The following is a 16,806-nucleotide window of genomic DNA, read 5'->3' as shown; positions in this document are numbered from 1 at the left end:
GCCTCCCGCGATCTCCCACGGGGCGTTCTCCAGACCGGAGGGCGGCTGGTCGGCCAGTCCCCAGGGCACTAACTCCATTTTCACCACCGTTCCAGGATCTAGAAGGAACGCGCTGGCTCCACCCTCCCGCCCCGCCGCCCGCTCTCACTGACAGCCCGCGAGGGAGCGGGTCCCGGGCCTGGACGCGCAGGGCGGCGGGGAACCGGGCGCCGGCCCCGGCCCCGGCCTCGGCCTGCCCCCTCGCCGCCGCAGCCGCCGCCGCCGCCGCCGCCCCACCGGCCCGCCCGCCCCTGCCCCCGCCCCCGCGGCCCGGCCCCGGAGCAGACGACCGAGGCCTAATCGCTGCCTGGGCTGCGGGGCCTAGAGAAAGGAAATGCGCTGAGGAGGGGGCGTCCGCGCCACCACCTCGGCTCCTCAGCGCGGCGGCGCGGCGGCTTCTTCGGCCTCTGGGCTCGGGCTCTCCCGCTCACGTGCTCCTGGAAAGACGGTTTCACTCTCTTACCCTCTGTAAAATCCTCCTTAACATGGTTTAAACACCACCCGGTGCCGCCGCGGTGACTCTCCGGACCCCCCGCGGGGCCACCCACTACTTGCGGGTGCGCGGGCGGGAGGGACTGAGCCAGAAGGGGCCCGGGGAGGAGGTCGCTCAGGCGGCCCAGACTTCCCCACAGGCGGCGAGAGGGAGAGCGCGCGAGCGAGCGACGAGATAGCCAGCGAGCGCCCGCCCGCCGGGCCGCCCCTGTAACTGACAGCTGGGCGGACCCGCCCGCCTCCGCCGCCCCGCCCCCTAGGCCTGTCCATCCGCGGTGGGCGGGGCTGCAAGGGGCCTGGCCCGCGCCTGTAGCCAATCGGAAGCGGCGGCGGCGTGGGCGGTTGCGTGACGGACAGGCGGCGGGACGCTGGCCCCGCCGCTCCTTCCGGCGGGCTGGGGAACGCCGCGGCCGCCGGGCGCACGCCTGCGCTCCGTCAGAGGACGCGACCGCGCGCAGACCGCGTACCCGAAAGGGGGGCTTGGGGGACCCTGACCGCGACGGAAAGAGGGTCTCGGGGCGGGTACCTGCGACGGCACCTCACATTGCTCTGTAAAATTTGTCAATGTGATCCTGGCCTTGACTGTTCGGACTACACCGTCATTTCTGCTGGAAGCGCTTAGCCCCTGGGTGGAAGGAAAGGAGAGAATCGCAGACACTATTAACCAGACTGTTGGGCTTCCCTCTCCTGGTCCAACCCCTCGTTCCTTTTCCTACTCCCTTCCTGTTTCTAATTTCAGCCAAAAGAAAAGTAAAGAATCGGAAAAAAGGGTAGGAAGATATTGGAATTTGAGTTGGTAAAAGAAGTTTGGGGTCGTCCTTTTTGGACTATAGCGACAATGTTTAATGCACTGATACCGCTAACGTGTTGCACTATCTAAAGCCCATGCTTGTCCAAGGAATTTTAAATCCTCTTCTGATAATAGATGTGTGAAGTGAATCGACATTAATGTGTCTGTTTCGTAGATTAAGAAAAATGAGGTCACAGAGAAACAGTGTGCCAAAACAAGGACGTGGACTCGGAAGTGGACTTGGAACTGACTTCCAAGCACGATGTCATCATTTAAGTTCAAAAACCACAGCTCCAGAATCGTATCATTCTGCCAGTAATCACAAGCTAAGAAGTTCGACTTTTACCCCCGGTGAGGGTCGGGGAGCGGAGAAAAGCCTTTAATATTGTTTAAACGGGGAAGGAGGCAGGGGAAATAAGGTAACTAACCTTGCTGGGGTGGGGGAATTTGAAGTCTATCAAACAATGAGTGGAATGCCTACTGGAATGTCTAATGGAATGCTTATTAGGATATAATTTTGATCTTTTGAAAAGATGCAACAAATATTTTCAAATGAGTCCATGTAAAAGTATTTTGTAAAGTGTATTTTATGATGTAATATGTTGTTTCTATCCCAAACATGTTTTTTTTACTATGTGTGTCTGTATCCGTGTCTGTCTATAGTGCAGCAAAAGTCATGCCTGTAACTAATACATTATTAATCACTATTGATAATAGTGCACTTAAATACTTCTAGAGAAACATAGAAAATCACATACTCTTTGATCTTTCCAGACACAGGTGCTTTATTTTCAGACACTGAGAAATATTTTTAAGAACACAGGGTGATAAAACTGTATGACACAATAAACATATATTTAGTCTCTACCCCTGAGTGATATCCAGACAGGATGTTAAGAACATCTTTTGTTCTAGTATTTAATCTTTGACCCTGTTTCCTGACACCAGAGCATCTAAGACCCTTGGAATCCCACAGTGCTGCGTGTCTTTTTGTATGCTAATGAAATGATGAGTGGTTAGAGTCATTAGCTTTAGGCTGATCTCTAGAAAGACTAAAGCAAGATTAGAAGGTTGGAATTTTCAGTCCCACCCCCCACCACCCCACCTCAAGGAGAGAAGACAGGCTGAAAAAGTTAATCACCAATGGCTGAAGATATAATCAATCATGCCTGTAATGGAACCTCCATAAAAACCCTACATAATGAGATTTAGAGAGCTTCCAGATTGATGAATGTAAAGATGCTAGGAGAGTAATATGTCCAGAGAAAAGAGGGAAGCTCTGCACCCCTTCTCCCATACCTTGCCATACGCATCTTCCGTTTGGCTGTTCCTGAGTTGTACCCTTTGTAATAAACCAGTAATAGAAAGTAAAGTATTTCTGTGAGTTCTGTGAGACATTATAGCAAATTATCAAACCCGGGGAGGATGTTGTTGGAACCCCCAATTTATTAGCCAGTAGGTCCAAAGTATAGGCAACAACCTGGGACTTTCAACTGGTGTCTGAAGTAGAGGGCATTCTTGGTGGGACCAAGTCCTTAACCTGAGCCATTCTTGGTGGGATCTGTGCTAACTCTGTGAAGTTATTGCCAGAATTGAATTAAATTGTAGGATGCCCATTTGGTGTCCAGAGAATTGGAGAATTGCTTAGTATGGAGAAAAAAACTACACACATTTGGTGCCATGAGTGTTCTAAGTAGAGAAATGAAACAGTTTTTCCATTTAAACTGACATTTGCTTCTACTTTTTTGTTTTTCAAAAATTAATTTAGTTTAAATCTGCTTATTAATGTCACATGCTAAGGCCTTCTCTACTGGAATTCTCCAGTGGAATCTTTTGACTAATATAATAGACCCTCATCTACTGCTTAGCTAGATGGGTTATTCAAAATCTGTGTGCTCCCCTGCAGTTTATGATAATCCCATCACTAAAATAATATAATGGAGAACTTAATTACCCCAAAAGAAAACAAGTGGGTGAGACATAATCATGTAAGAATATCCTCCACTAATCTACCGGCTTCCCATACAAAACAGTCCTGCTTACCCTGTCTGGCCACTAATTCCTAACCATTTACCTCTCTTACATTAATATTCCATCAATTATTTGACTCCATCAAGACCTCCAGTCCATTGGCCCTTCTTTCTTACGATCAGTCATTTCCCTGGCATCCTCATTTCCATCAAAACCCAGCTTAAAACCTATCATCCAACTTTATAGCACCCCCACACATACTATACAAATATGCTTAACTTCTTCAGCTCTCTCTTCCTCCATTGTTTTCATCTAGCAGAACCCAAGCTCAACTTCCCACCTACTCTGTGCTGCACAGGGGTAGCTGAATATCACTAGAGATACACATATGCAACTGGGGCTATTGGGCTTACTTTATATTAATAGTTACAGATCTCAGACAGGCACTCAACACTCTCCACCAGCAGTCCTGTTATACTTTCTTCCTGTCATCTTTCTCTAGATCTCCAAAATGGCTTTTACATCTACAGTTGTTTCACTCTCTTACCTTGCATTTTCTTCAAAAAACAAAACAAAACAAAACAAAACAAAACAAAACAAAACAACAACAACAACAACACCTTAGAAATAAATCTGACCAAGGAAGTGAAAGACTTAAATGCTGAGAACTGTAAATCTGTTAAATGAAGTTGAAGATAATTCAAAGAAATAGAAAGATAGCCCATGTCTTGGATTAGAAGAATTAATATTGTTAAAATGGCCATACTTCCCAAAGCAATCTACAGATTTAATGCAATCCCTATCAAATTACCCAGGACATTTTTCATAGAACTAGAACAAATAACCCTAAAATTTATATGAAACCATGAAAGACCCAGAATTGCCAAAGCAATCCTGAGGAAAAAAGACAAAGCTGGAAGCTTAACCCTCCCAGACTTCAGACAGTATTACAAAGCTTCAGTAATCAAAATAGCATGGTATTAGCACAAAAACAGACAAAAATGGAACAATGGAACAGTATAGAGACCCCAGAAATAAACCCACACACCTATGATCAATTAATCTTTGACAAAGGAGGCAATAATATGCAATGAAGAAAAGACAGTCACTATAACAAGTGGTGTTGGTAAAGCTGGACAGCCACATGTAAATCAATAAAGTTAGAACACTCCCTCATACCCTACATAAAAACAAATTCAAAATGGCTTAAAGGCTTAAATATAAGACATGACACCATAAAACTCCTAGAAGGGAATAGAGACAAAACATTCTCTGAAATAAATCATAGCAATGTTTTCTTAAGTCAGTCTCCTATACAAGATCTTATGGTAGCTCACAGAGAAAAAAATGTGACAATGAATATATATATGTTCATATATAATTGAAAAATTGTGCTCTACACTGGAATTTGACACAACATTGTAAAATGATTATAAATCAATAAAAAACGTTAAAAAAAAAAGAAATGTAAATCAAAACTACCATGAGGTATCACCTCCCACCTGTCAGAATGTCCATCATTAAAAAGTCTACAAATAACAAATGCTGGAGAGGGTGTGGAGAAAAGGGAACCCATTTACACTGTTGGTGGGAATGTAAACTGGTGTTGCCACTGGAGAACAATATGGAGTTTCCTTAAAAAGCTAAAAATACAGTTACCATGTGATCCAGCATCCCCACTCGTGGGCATATAACTGAGGACACTCTAATTCAAGATATATGCACCCCAACGTTCATAGCAGCACTATATACAATAGCCAAGACATGAAAGCAACCTAAATGTCCATCAACAGATGAATGGATAAAGAAGATGTGAGATAGATAGATAGATAGATAGATAGATAGATAGATAGATAGATAGATAATGGAATACTACTAAGCCATAAAAAAGAATGAAATAATGCCATTTGCAGCAATATAGATTAACTTAGAGATTATCATCCTAGGTGAAGTAAGTCAGAAGGAGAAAAACAAATACCATATAATACTTACATGTGGAATCTGAAATATGATACAAATGAACTTATTTACAAAGCAGAAACAGACTCACAGACATAGAAAACAAACTTATGGTTACCAAAGGGGAAAAGGGGTAGGGAACAGATAAACTAGGAGTTTGAGATTAGCAGATACAAACTACTATGTATAAAATGGATAAACAACAAGGACCTACTGTTTAGCACAGGGAACTATGTTCAAAATCCTATAATAAACCATAGTGGAAAAGAATATGAAAAAAAATATACACATATATGTATATGTCTCTTGGCTTTAAATTTCATCTGTTTGCCCAGGACTTCCAAGTCTATTTCTCCAGGACTGACTCTTCTCAGGTTTCTAGACTTGTATAACAAACAGTCTACTTCCAATATTTTGTCTTGGATGTCTAATTCAAACTTAACATGGCCCAAACAAAACTGTTTCACTTTTATCTTCAAAACTGCTTCTTCACCAGTCTTCATCTGTCTTAGTCTGTACTACCACCAGCTACTTAGTTGGATCAAACCAAAAATCTTGGAGTTATCTTTCATTTCTCTCTTTATCTCATCACTATCTCTGCCTCCAACCAATCCATCAGAAAAAACTGACAGGTGTCCCTCCAAAACATATCCCAAACCTGCCACTTCTTTCCATCATCACCCAGTCCATAGCACCTTCATCATCTGTCCAGACTACTTTATTTGCTAGTTGGTCTCCCTGCTTTTACTTTGGCCTCCCTATAATCCAGCCACTACACAGCAGCTAGGGACAACTTTTTAAAATGCATATCAAATAGTGTCACTGTCCTCCTTGATTGTAGCCTTTCATCATAATCACAATAAAATCCAAATACCTTATCCTGGCTCACACACCCTGTCAAGCTGGCCCTGCCTGCTCTGCCTTCTATTTATAACACTTAGCTAATTATATGCCCCAGCCTCCTTGAGCTTTTATTCCTCAGTTGCACAAAGTTTATTCCTGCCTTTGCACCAACCAGAAAAGCACTTAAGAAATGCTTTTCCCTGCAATCTTGTGGTTAATATCTTTGCATGCATATTGTACCTTAAAATTCATCTCCTCAGAGATATCTTCAAGGATCACCTCATCAAAAGCACTAGAGCAGTCTTCAATCTACCATAGCATCCATTTTAATTCTCTGCATAGCTGCGAAAACACCATTTCTGACTTTTCTTGTTTCTCTATTTGTGTCTCCCCAACAAGAATATGAGTTTAGGACCTTGTCTCTTGTCCACTGCTGCATTCCCAATAATTAAAACAGTGTTCAACCCATAGTTAGCAAAAATGAATATTTGTTGATGAATGAAGAAAGGAAGGAAGGTACTATGGTTTAAATGTTTGTGCCCACCCCCCTCAAATTAACATGTTGAAATCCTAACCCCTAAAGGTGACAGTGATAGTGACATCTGTGGGAGGTGATTAGGTCATGAGGGCGGAGACTTCAAGAATGAGATCAGTGTTCTTATAAAAGAAACCATAAAGAGTTCTCTAGTCTCTTCCTCCATATGAGGGTACAAGGAGTCTGTGATCCAGAAGAGGGCCCTCACTCGGCCATGCCGGCACCTTGATCTTGGACTTCCAGCCTACAGAACTGTGAGCAATAAATTTCTGCTACCCAGTTTGTGGAATTTTGCTATAGCAGCCTGAAATAAGATAGAAGGGCACATAATTATTCCTTTAACAGTTGCCTTGCAGGGTTCCTCAAACTAATATCTTCCTGCTTGTGAAGAAATGGTCCAAATCCTACAATCTTGAGAGCAATTCATCATCTTTTGATCCTACTTTTGATATAATATCAAAAGATATATGTATGTATGTATGCTTCCTGACTCTTCAGAATTTCCCAATATTTATTGGAAATAGCCTATCCCCCACCTTCTGTAAATTAGAACATTTTTCTTCTTATTAATTTCATTTGCAACTAGAAGCAGATCCATGAAAGATAGTTTAGAGATTCTAAGGAATACACATAGGACTACTAATGAGCTATTTAGCATCAAGCAATTTTTAATTTTCTCAACTTAACTGAATTGTTCACTTTTTAAAAAATTGAAGTATGGTTAGTTTACAATGTTGTGTCAATTTCTGGTGAACAGCATAATAATTCAGTCATATATATATATATTTGTTTTCATATTCTTTTTCATTATAGGTTACTACAAGATATTCAATATAGTTTCCTAAGCTATATACAATATAAACTTGTTGTTTATCTATTTTATATATAGTAGTTAGTATCTGCAAATCTCCAACTCCCAATTTATCCCTTCCCACCCTCTTCCCCCTACTGGTAACCTTAAGTTTGTTTTCTATGTCTGTGAGTCTGTTTCTGTTTCGTAAATACATTCATTTGTCTTTTTTTTTAGATTCCACATATCATTAATATCATATGGTATTTTTCTCTCTCTTCCTGGCTTAATTCACTTAGGATAACATTCTCCAGGTCCATCCATGTTGCTGCAAATGGCATTATTTTATTATTTTTTGTGGCTGAGTAGTTGAATTGTTCACTTTTAACAAATTATGTTAGTATCATTGAGCCAACTAATTGAAGCCTAGTACCAATTTGTGCTTCTTTCCGCCCTTGAGGGAAGGATGAAAAGGGAGACAAAGGCAAGAACTTCAAAGGAGTGAGGAGACATAGGAATTCTCCAGAAGTCCCTACTGATTTTCTTCATATTCTCGTTGACATGATTAACCCCAAGAAAAGTATCAGGTCCCTATTAAGTTTCTTCAAAGGCAGGTTTAGGGAAGGTCCAAAGTGATAACTATGTTTTAAGATCTATTCAAAATTATAAATTATATATATGGCTATGGCCAAGCCTATTGCATTTAAACCACAAATTGAGTTGGTGGAATACAAAATAGACCATGGAATCATGTAGAGGTGACACAACAGAAATTCCCATCTATGATAACAGGGTGGAATCTTGATGCCAGTGTAGCTCCTTCAGTCTTACACAGAAAGTTCATGGTTGGGACTTCTGAACCTGGTAGACATCTCATTCTGCAGGGGTTTTCTAAAACTACACATTTTGGGAACCGGGAAAACAATGGGGAGCTGGGCTAACTCATCTTTTTGATCTGGTGACTATTCCTTACATTGCCTATTTTAAAAATATCAGCGGTAAAGCAAAGTGAAATTGATGTTAAATCAAATCCAAGTCATCATTTTTATCAGTCTTCTCAGACCAACCTGTGGACCTCCTACCTGAATAGCTAACTAAATGGAATAAAATACATGGACTACTACAAAAGGTGGTGTGAGTTAATTGTGGAAATGCAATTAATATCTGAAGCTGTGTTCTCACATGTTTCTAAAGTGTGTTTATGAAGTCAGATGAAGTTATTTAATGAGTTTGGTAGAGAGATGTCACCTGAGTGTTGGTCAGGGCTAGCATTCCCTTGGATTTGCTCAGTACAGTGTTCTTCTGAGTTTGTCTCTCTAAGCCCTAAGTGGTCCCTCAGAGGCCACATCAGTGGATGGGAAGAAGCAAGCAATTGAGACCCTACATTAACCACCCTTGCATCAGCTGGTGTAGTTTCACTTTTACCTGTTATACATAATGGGGTTCTGAGTAAGATTTGCTTCCAATAAAAAGTAAAGTATCAGCCAGGGATCCAGAAGGAATATGTAATTGAAAATATTTTAAAGGAGGAAACTATTGAAATAGGTACAGTCAAAGGTTCAGAAAGCCAGTTAAAAATGGTGAGGCACACCTAGGTTAGCAAGAGCAGGAATTACCATAAATCTAGTTGGACTAGTGCCCAAAGGGGCAGGGAGAAGGAGCGGTTACCAGAATCCAGAGAGAACTAGGAGAGAGAGCTGCAGGACAGAAACTGTGACCTTCAGGAGAGGGGTGTTTAGGAAACACTTAGACATGAAAGGGAGGGTACCAAGGACTCTATGTTCTGTCCTCATTCCCTTCTCAACTTCTCAATTTCCTGCTGGTGCTTTCCACTGGCCCAACTCAACAAGGAGCCGAAGGGCAAGGGAGCCTGTGGCCGCAGTGAATGGATCAAGTTCAGCCTCCAGAGGGACAGCAGTTAAGACCTCATGTTAAATAGGAGTCAAGCTATCCTCCCTCCGGTGAAATGTTGGAAAATAAACTAGTTTCTGTATGTTCATATATATTAGGTCTAAGCTATTAAGAGCAAGGAGCCTGCCCAGTGCTAGACGTGTCATATCTGCTGTCTACAGCTCTATGTTAAATATCATAGACAAGTTTGCTGAGGATCAGAAGTTTGGAATTTGTCCAGGCCTACAAAGCTGTGATGCTTTCCATCTACTACATTAAAAGGAAATACAAAAATAATGGTCAGCATTTTAAAACTCTTTTCAATTAAAAAGTTCTGGAAATGGATGGCAGAGAATAGTTCCACAATGATTTGAATGTACTTAATGCCACTGAAGGGTACACTTAAAAGTGATTAAAATGGTAAATTTTATGTTATGTATATTTCACCACTATTTTTAAAAGGCGATAGAGATTGGACACAAGGCAGGGAGTGCAAGATGTGACAACAGAAGCAAGATGTTGGAATGAGGCAAGGAAGGGGCCAAGAGCCAAGGCATGCAGGTAGCCTCCAGAGGCTAGAAACATTCTCCCCATGAGTCTCCAGAGGGAACCAGCCACTGAGGACACCTTGACTTCTGCTCAGTGAAACTGATTGCAGCCTTCTGGCCTCCAGAGCTGTAAGGAAATAAATTTGTACTGTTTTTGAAAAACAAACAAACAGACTTTTCAATGAGCAATATAGCATTGAATTCAGAGTGTATTGATTATGACACAGTGTATGGTCCATATCTGTAAATGAGTTCTGAAAGATAAAAGGAAGGAAGGGAGAGAGGGAAGGGAGAAAGGAAAAATTAAATTTCAGGCTAGTTATTGGTAATAAACTTACTGGGAAAACCCTCCAAAACATGTAAGTATAGCCTCTTTCCCCCCCCCAACTCTGGTGATTTTAAAACATATCTGCAAATTCTTTGACACCCTCCCACCAAAAGGTAGAGTCTAATTCTCCTTCCCTTGAAGGTAGGCTGGACCTAGTAACTTGCTTCAAATGAATAGTCGCTGTGTGACTTCTGAGGCTAACATAAAGCTGTTTAACAAACACAATATTTTATTATGTGATAGTTAGCTCAATATGCCTTCCAAGAAGTTGCCTAGTTTGGAAAAATCATATCATGAACTTAAACTTTAAGCTTCCAGTCATGTGCTAGAACTAGTCAACTTTGGAAGGACACTGCCAAAATGTACATGGAAGAATGACTGGTATTATTATGTTGATTTTAGGAATTTGGCTAAACAAGGTGGACCACACCTAGGTTTACAGCTACTGGGCCAATTCTATCCACCTCCCATACATTCTCAAAATGTGACCAGACACTTTTAGGGTTTCTATTACATGTTATTTAGTTGCTGTTGATTCCCAAATCTGCAGTCTGGCTCTATCTCCTACATATGAAACCCAAGTATTTAACAGCCTACTGAACAAATTCACTTCAATGTCCCCCAGAATGCTCAGGCTCAATTCAAAACGTCTGGGCTCTAAACTGCAACATCATCTGCCTCTTCTGCCCACTCCGCACTCACTTCTCTATGACCTCCTGGCTTCCTATATCGTTGCTGGACTGCCGTGCCCAAGGTAGAAACCTGCCATCTTTGTCTGTTCCCTTTTTACTTCTGCCCATGCTTAACTAATCACCCAATCCTGTAAATTCTCTCTCACATCGTCCCAGTTTTCAAGTCACTCCTTTCTGACCTAGAACTCATCTCTGGTCTTGGTCTTGCATCCAACTAGCTCATTCTCTACCCTGCAGCCAGAGTGATCTCTCTAAAGCACAAACCTGATTGTCATTACTCCCCTACTTAAAATTCCTCAGTAGTCCCTATGATTTTCAGGACAAAAACCCAAACTCCTTACTGTGGCTTGCAAAGCCTTCCATAGTCTTGCTGCAGCTACCCCTCCCCCTTATCACTTGACAGTATTTTCTTGGCACTGTACGCTTCAGGCATGCTGAACTATTGCAGTTTCCTGGCTCATCGCAGTCTCTCCTTGACTTTTGGGCCTTGACATATGCTATTCCATATGCCTGGAATGTTTCCTACATTCATCCTCCCTTTGTCTCTCTAATTCCTACTCATCCCCAACTCTCACCCCACCCCAAAGTAAGCTATATGGCCTATGTGTGCCTCCACTTTGTACTGAACCCTATTATGGGTGAGAAGGAAACACTGTAGATTCAAAATGCTCTAGGCTACAAGCCTGCCCCTAAGGTACATCATTCAACTATCTCCTCTTATTCTGAATACAGACACCACCCCCAATTTTCAATTATAATTGGCTTCCCAGGTAGTTTTGTCTTTAAAGAGCAAATGCACTTGTCCTGTTGATGCAAGCAGAACAATCCACATGAATATTTTATTGCCCATTGTAAATTAATAAAATGACATTCCAGTCTCTGTAAGCTTGAATAATAAGAGTTTGCCAAGAGAAGACTTTACTTTCAATGTGCTGACAAAAATTCAAGTTTTGAGCCTGCAAAGCCAAGATTCAGACCTTGTACTACAGTGAGTTTACCAATGTAAATGAATTTCCTGAGATCTCTTGACAGCTAGCCAGCTGGCCTCCCCAGGCAGCATAATTAGACTGAGGAGTTGTATAGAATTTAGACTTACTGCACTTCCATCTCCCCTTAAGATTTGATAGAAACTCAGTGACAGAAGATTTCAGAGGCCATATAATTCAAACAGTATGTTGCTTAAGCCCATAGACTGCTTAGAATGGTCTGAAAATCTACAGCATTGTGGTCAGGGCTCAAACAAATGGTCTTTTGTAAAATATTAATCTGAAAATGTCTTGTTACTACAGGTAGCATAAGTGAGGAATGAGAGATGATACAGTACTTTACTTAACATAACTATTAGTAGTAGTTCAATTATTATCGTATAAAAAATATTCTGGATGGAAGAGACTCTCTTTGTCTCTGTATCTCTGTCTCTGTCTCTCTCCCCTCTATCTATATCTGTCTGTATTAAGAAATGTGTTTTCTTTGTTAAGGGAGAAAAAATCCACCTGATAACTCAGGGCAATCAGCTCATTCATGGTATCATTTCTAAATGATACTGCAATAGTATACTTGATGCCAGCTTTGCAAGATTACATATAAAAATAACACAGTACCCCTTTTAAAAATGTTTTAAGAATAATGCTTGTTATGGATTAGTTGGCTAAAAATGAGATCCAAAAATACAATTTATTTGACAGATTTTGGTTAATATATAAAACAGATACTTGGCTGACAAAAAACCAAGAAGACAAATTAATCTGCGAAGAAAATTAAAGAACCACTTTTGGAAAACACAGTGTCCTTCTTCTCCCATTTACCTTGTAGGGGAAGAAAGGCTTCCTCTACCCTCTCAGCTCAAGTACCTGGGGAAATGCAAGTTAAACTAACGAAAGACAGATTAACAGGAGAGACAGCATATGAATTTAATTGATGTTAATATTTGCATGTGTAGGACAATTTCACACAAAAAGAAGTGAAAATCCAAAGAAGTGTTTAGACTCAGGGACTTATATGTCATTTCTAACAAACGGTGATACACTGTACAGAAGTGACTAGACAGAGGGGTTTGGGCTTCTAGAGCAGATAAATTGTGGGAAAGTGACAAGAAAATATATGGGTAGAAGGAAAGGAGGATAAGGGTTATTTTAGTACGGTTTGTTTATGCAGACTCATCTCAGTGCCAGCTCTCCATCTCCAGTGTCATAAATTAATCAAAAAGGAGGCCATTGATAAATTAATTAAATAGAAGGCAACACCTTAGCAGCCTACAGAAACAAACCAAAACCTAAGTCCAAAATGCCTCAGAATTGAGAATTGAAAACCTAAGGACAACCAATCACAAACGGCCAACTAGGCTTTCCCAGTTAATGCAATTGCTTAAACTATAGCCAAGCAAATAATTTCCTTGCTTAGCTTCCACCTGTTCTCTGTCAAAGTCCTTCCCCTAGCTCCTGTTGGTAGACTGTTCCTAAACACTTCCAGTCAGGCACTGCACAATTCAAATCAATTTTTGCTCAAATATAGCCTTAAAAAATTTTAATATACTTTAGTTTATCTTTTAACAAATAATAAAGATAGCTCTCCTTTACCTGGTACAGGAGAAGGGAGAAATATATGCCCTGCTTTTAAGCAGAAAGAAGGATGGTAAACTACTATTTTCGAAAAATGATCAAAGAAGACAATTTAGGTGATACAAACAAACATATCATGGTATTCATGGTCTCCTTTCAGAAAACTGCAAAATGAGGTGGAAGACAAGAAGTTTTTATACAATATAAGAATAAAGAATAAGGAAGAGACAAATAAAAAATATCTGATGGCCCAGGACCGCATAGTCAAACTTGTTTGGGTGAAAAAGCCCAGAGGTGGCTTGGCATTTGGGGTTTGGCTGAATGAATATTCAATGGGCCCTCTGTATTCATGGGTTCCGCACCTGCAGATCCAACCAACCATGGATTGAAAACATTCAAAAAAAGAAATTCTAGAGTGTTCCAAAAAACTTAAATTTGCAACATACCAAACTCCTATGAGAGTTTGGTATCGTTGCCCTGATACCAAAACCGGACAAAGATATCACCAAAAAAGAAAATTGCAGGCCAGTATCACCAATATGAACATAGATGCAAAAATCCTCAACAAAATACTAGCAAATCAAATTTAACAACACACTGAAAGGATCATACACCACGATCAAGTGGGCTTTATCCCAGGGATGCAAGGATGGTTCAGTATCCACAAATCAATTAATGTGATACACCACATTAACAAACTGAATAACTAAAATACAAGAGAATCTTATCAATGGGCACCCACCTAAATGTGCATAAGAAATGCTATCCTTCATTAGTAGGTTTTTCCTGGTAACCTCCTGTAACTGGCTTCCTCCCACCAACACACAGACACAGACACAGACACACACACACACACACACACACACACACACACACAATACACACATGCCTTCCTTTCTTTTATCTTTAGCTGAAGATGGTCTTTAAACTGATAGCTTAGGCTAGTTAGGGAGTTACTCATTTTTCCCTCGGTATATCCCATATATACATGAGGTATGCATGTTAATACACTTCCGTTTGTTTTTCTCTTGTTAATCTGCCTTTTATTACAGGGTGTCTCAGTCAGTAACTCAGAAGGGTAGAGGGAAAATGATTTTTCCTCCCTACAGTTCACTCAAGAAACTAATTAGTAGATCTTGGGGTGAAATTTAAAGCTAATAATAAATAATTTAGTCTTACGATGAGAAATAAATGCCAAAATCAATTTCAAATCCTTTTATATACTGAAGAAAAATTCTGAGATATCATATGTTAACAAGAAAAACTACAGCCCCAAACCATGTCAGCTGTGCTTAAGATAAATATCAAACCCAGATTTAATACCAAACTGCAGTTTCCATCTTCCTCAGGAATGTAATTTTTTTTTTGAAGTAGCATAGTATTGGTGTAAACTTTATACAGTTGAGCCTTGAACACGGGTTTGAACTGTGAGGGTCCACTTATCTGCAGATTTTTTTCCAATAAATGTACAGTTGACCCTCCCTGATCTTGTGTTGCACACCTGCAGATTCAACCAATCACCAGTTGAAATTTCCATCCACTGTTGGTTGAATCTGAAGATGCAAAACCCACAGATAATGGAGGACCGGCTGTATTCACTGTACTATTCTATTTTGTATAAGGGACTCGAGCATGTGTGTATTTGTGGGGGGTCCTGGAACCAAACCTCCATGGATACAAAGGGACAAGTATATAACATATTTACTGACCTCGCCCCTTACCTCTCTGAACAGTTTCTTAGAGCTATGTGAGAGGATGTCTCTGGGGCTACAGTCCTCAGTAAGATACTGAATAAACTTGACCCACAGCTTTCATGTTGTACATTTCATTTTAGTTGATAGTTCTATTCTTAATTTTTTGGGAGACCTCCATAGTGGTTTCAACAATTTACATTCCCACCAATAGTACAGGAGGGCTCCCTTTTCTCCACCTTCTCAGCAACAATTTGTTATTTCTTGTCTTTTTGATAACAGCCATTCTAACAGAGGTGATAGCTCATTGTGGATGTGATTTGCATTTCCTCAGTAATTAGTGATGTTGAACATCTTTTCAAGTGTTTGCTGACCATCTTTGTGTCTTCTTTGGAAAAATGTTTATTCAGATCCTCTGCCTCATTTTAAATTAGGTTGTTTGTTTTTTTGTTATTGTTGTGTTGTTGTTGAACCCAAGTTCCTGTTCTCTGTGCACAGTGAGGCCAACCAAACCAAAACATCAGGGTCTGAAGCAGAGAAAGGTTTATTGCAGGGCCAAGCCAGGAGAGTGGGAGATGCTCAAAAGACCCAAACTCCCTGATGGCTTTTAGGGAAGAGTTTTTAAAGGAAATATTTGGGGTGAGGGGTGCAGGGAGCATGACTTTCTTCTGATTGGTTGGTGGTGAGGTACAGCAGTCTTCTAGGAATCTCAATCGTCAAACTTCTGGTCCTAACCAGTATGGGGTCTCAGCCTATAGTTACCATCCTCCATCTGGATGGAGGGGCCTTAGCTCCTGCAGAACAACTCAAAGATATGTATCAGATTCTTATGTATATCCCTCCAGGAGGAGCTCAGACTCTGTTTTATCAGCAAACTATTGTTTCTCTCAACTGATTTTCCTTTGTTTCTGCAGTTTCTCACTTTGTTAATTAGTAACTGCTTGAATCTGCTCTTTGGAAGAACTCAGGGAAGGCCTAGGAGACCAAAGCCCTTTTCTACAAGCAAGAAATGGGGGACCCGGAAAGGCTTTTGCACCCAGGAGGGCCTCACAGGGTTCTGCTCATTTTCAATACCCTCTTTTGCTTTGATACTCCTCTATCCTGAGGGGAACCAGTACAGGACAAGAAAGGGAATAATGTTTTGGATAGAGAGGTTAATCATAAACTTGGCAGAGGAACTTTCTTTTAGAAGGACTCAGTTTCAGTGTAATATGAGTTCTTCATATATTTTGGATATTAACCCCTTATCAGAGGTGTGATTTGCAAATATTTTCTCCCATTCGGCAGTTTTCTTTTCATTTTGTTGATGTTTTCCTTTGCTGTGCAAGGCTTTTTTAGTTTGATGTAATCCTATTTGTTTATTTTTGGTTTTGTTTCCCTTGCCTAGGGAGACCTATCTAAAAAAAATATTGCTAAGACTGATGTCAGAAAGTGTACTGCCTATGTTTTCTTCTAGGAATTTATGGTTTCAGGCCTTACATTAAAGTCTTTAATCCATTTTGAGTTACTTTTTGTATATGGTACAAGATAGGGGTCAACTTTCAATCTTTTGCACATAGCTGCCTAGTTTTACCAACACTATTTATTAAAGAGACATTCCTTTCTTCATTGTATGTTCTTGCCTCCTTTGTCATAAATTAGTTGCTTGTATACGTGTGGGTTTATTTCTGGGCTCTCAAA

The 16,806-nt window shown here is 40.7% G+C and overlaps 1 protein-coding gene across 1 annotated transcript in view; it reads right to left on the bottom strand.

Annotated features, from left to right (window-relative positions):
* Positions 1-693, bottom strand: part of LOC141575467 (early endosome antigen 1-like) — a 64,549-nt gene extending 63,856 nt beyond the window's left edge. The window contains 1 exon segment of the mRNA XM_074354716.1: positions 503-693. Coding sequence (XP_074210817.1) covers positions 503-526 — 24 coding nt within the window. The 5' untranslated portion in view covers positions 527-693.
* Positions 694-16,806: the final 16,113 nt, after the last annotated feature.

Source organism: Camelus bactrianus, chromosome 28 (assembly GCF_048773025.1).
Source record: "Camelus bactrianus isolate YW-2024 breed Bactrian camel chromosome 28, ASM4877302v1, whole genome shotgun sequence".
NCBI classification, from domain to species: domain Eukaryota; kingdom Metazoa; phylum Chordata; class Mammalia; order Artiodactyla; family Camelidae; genus Camelus; species Camelus bactrianus.
This window is presented reverse-complemented; position numbering and strand designations above follow the sequence as displayed.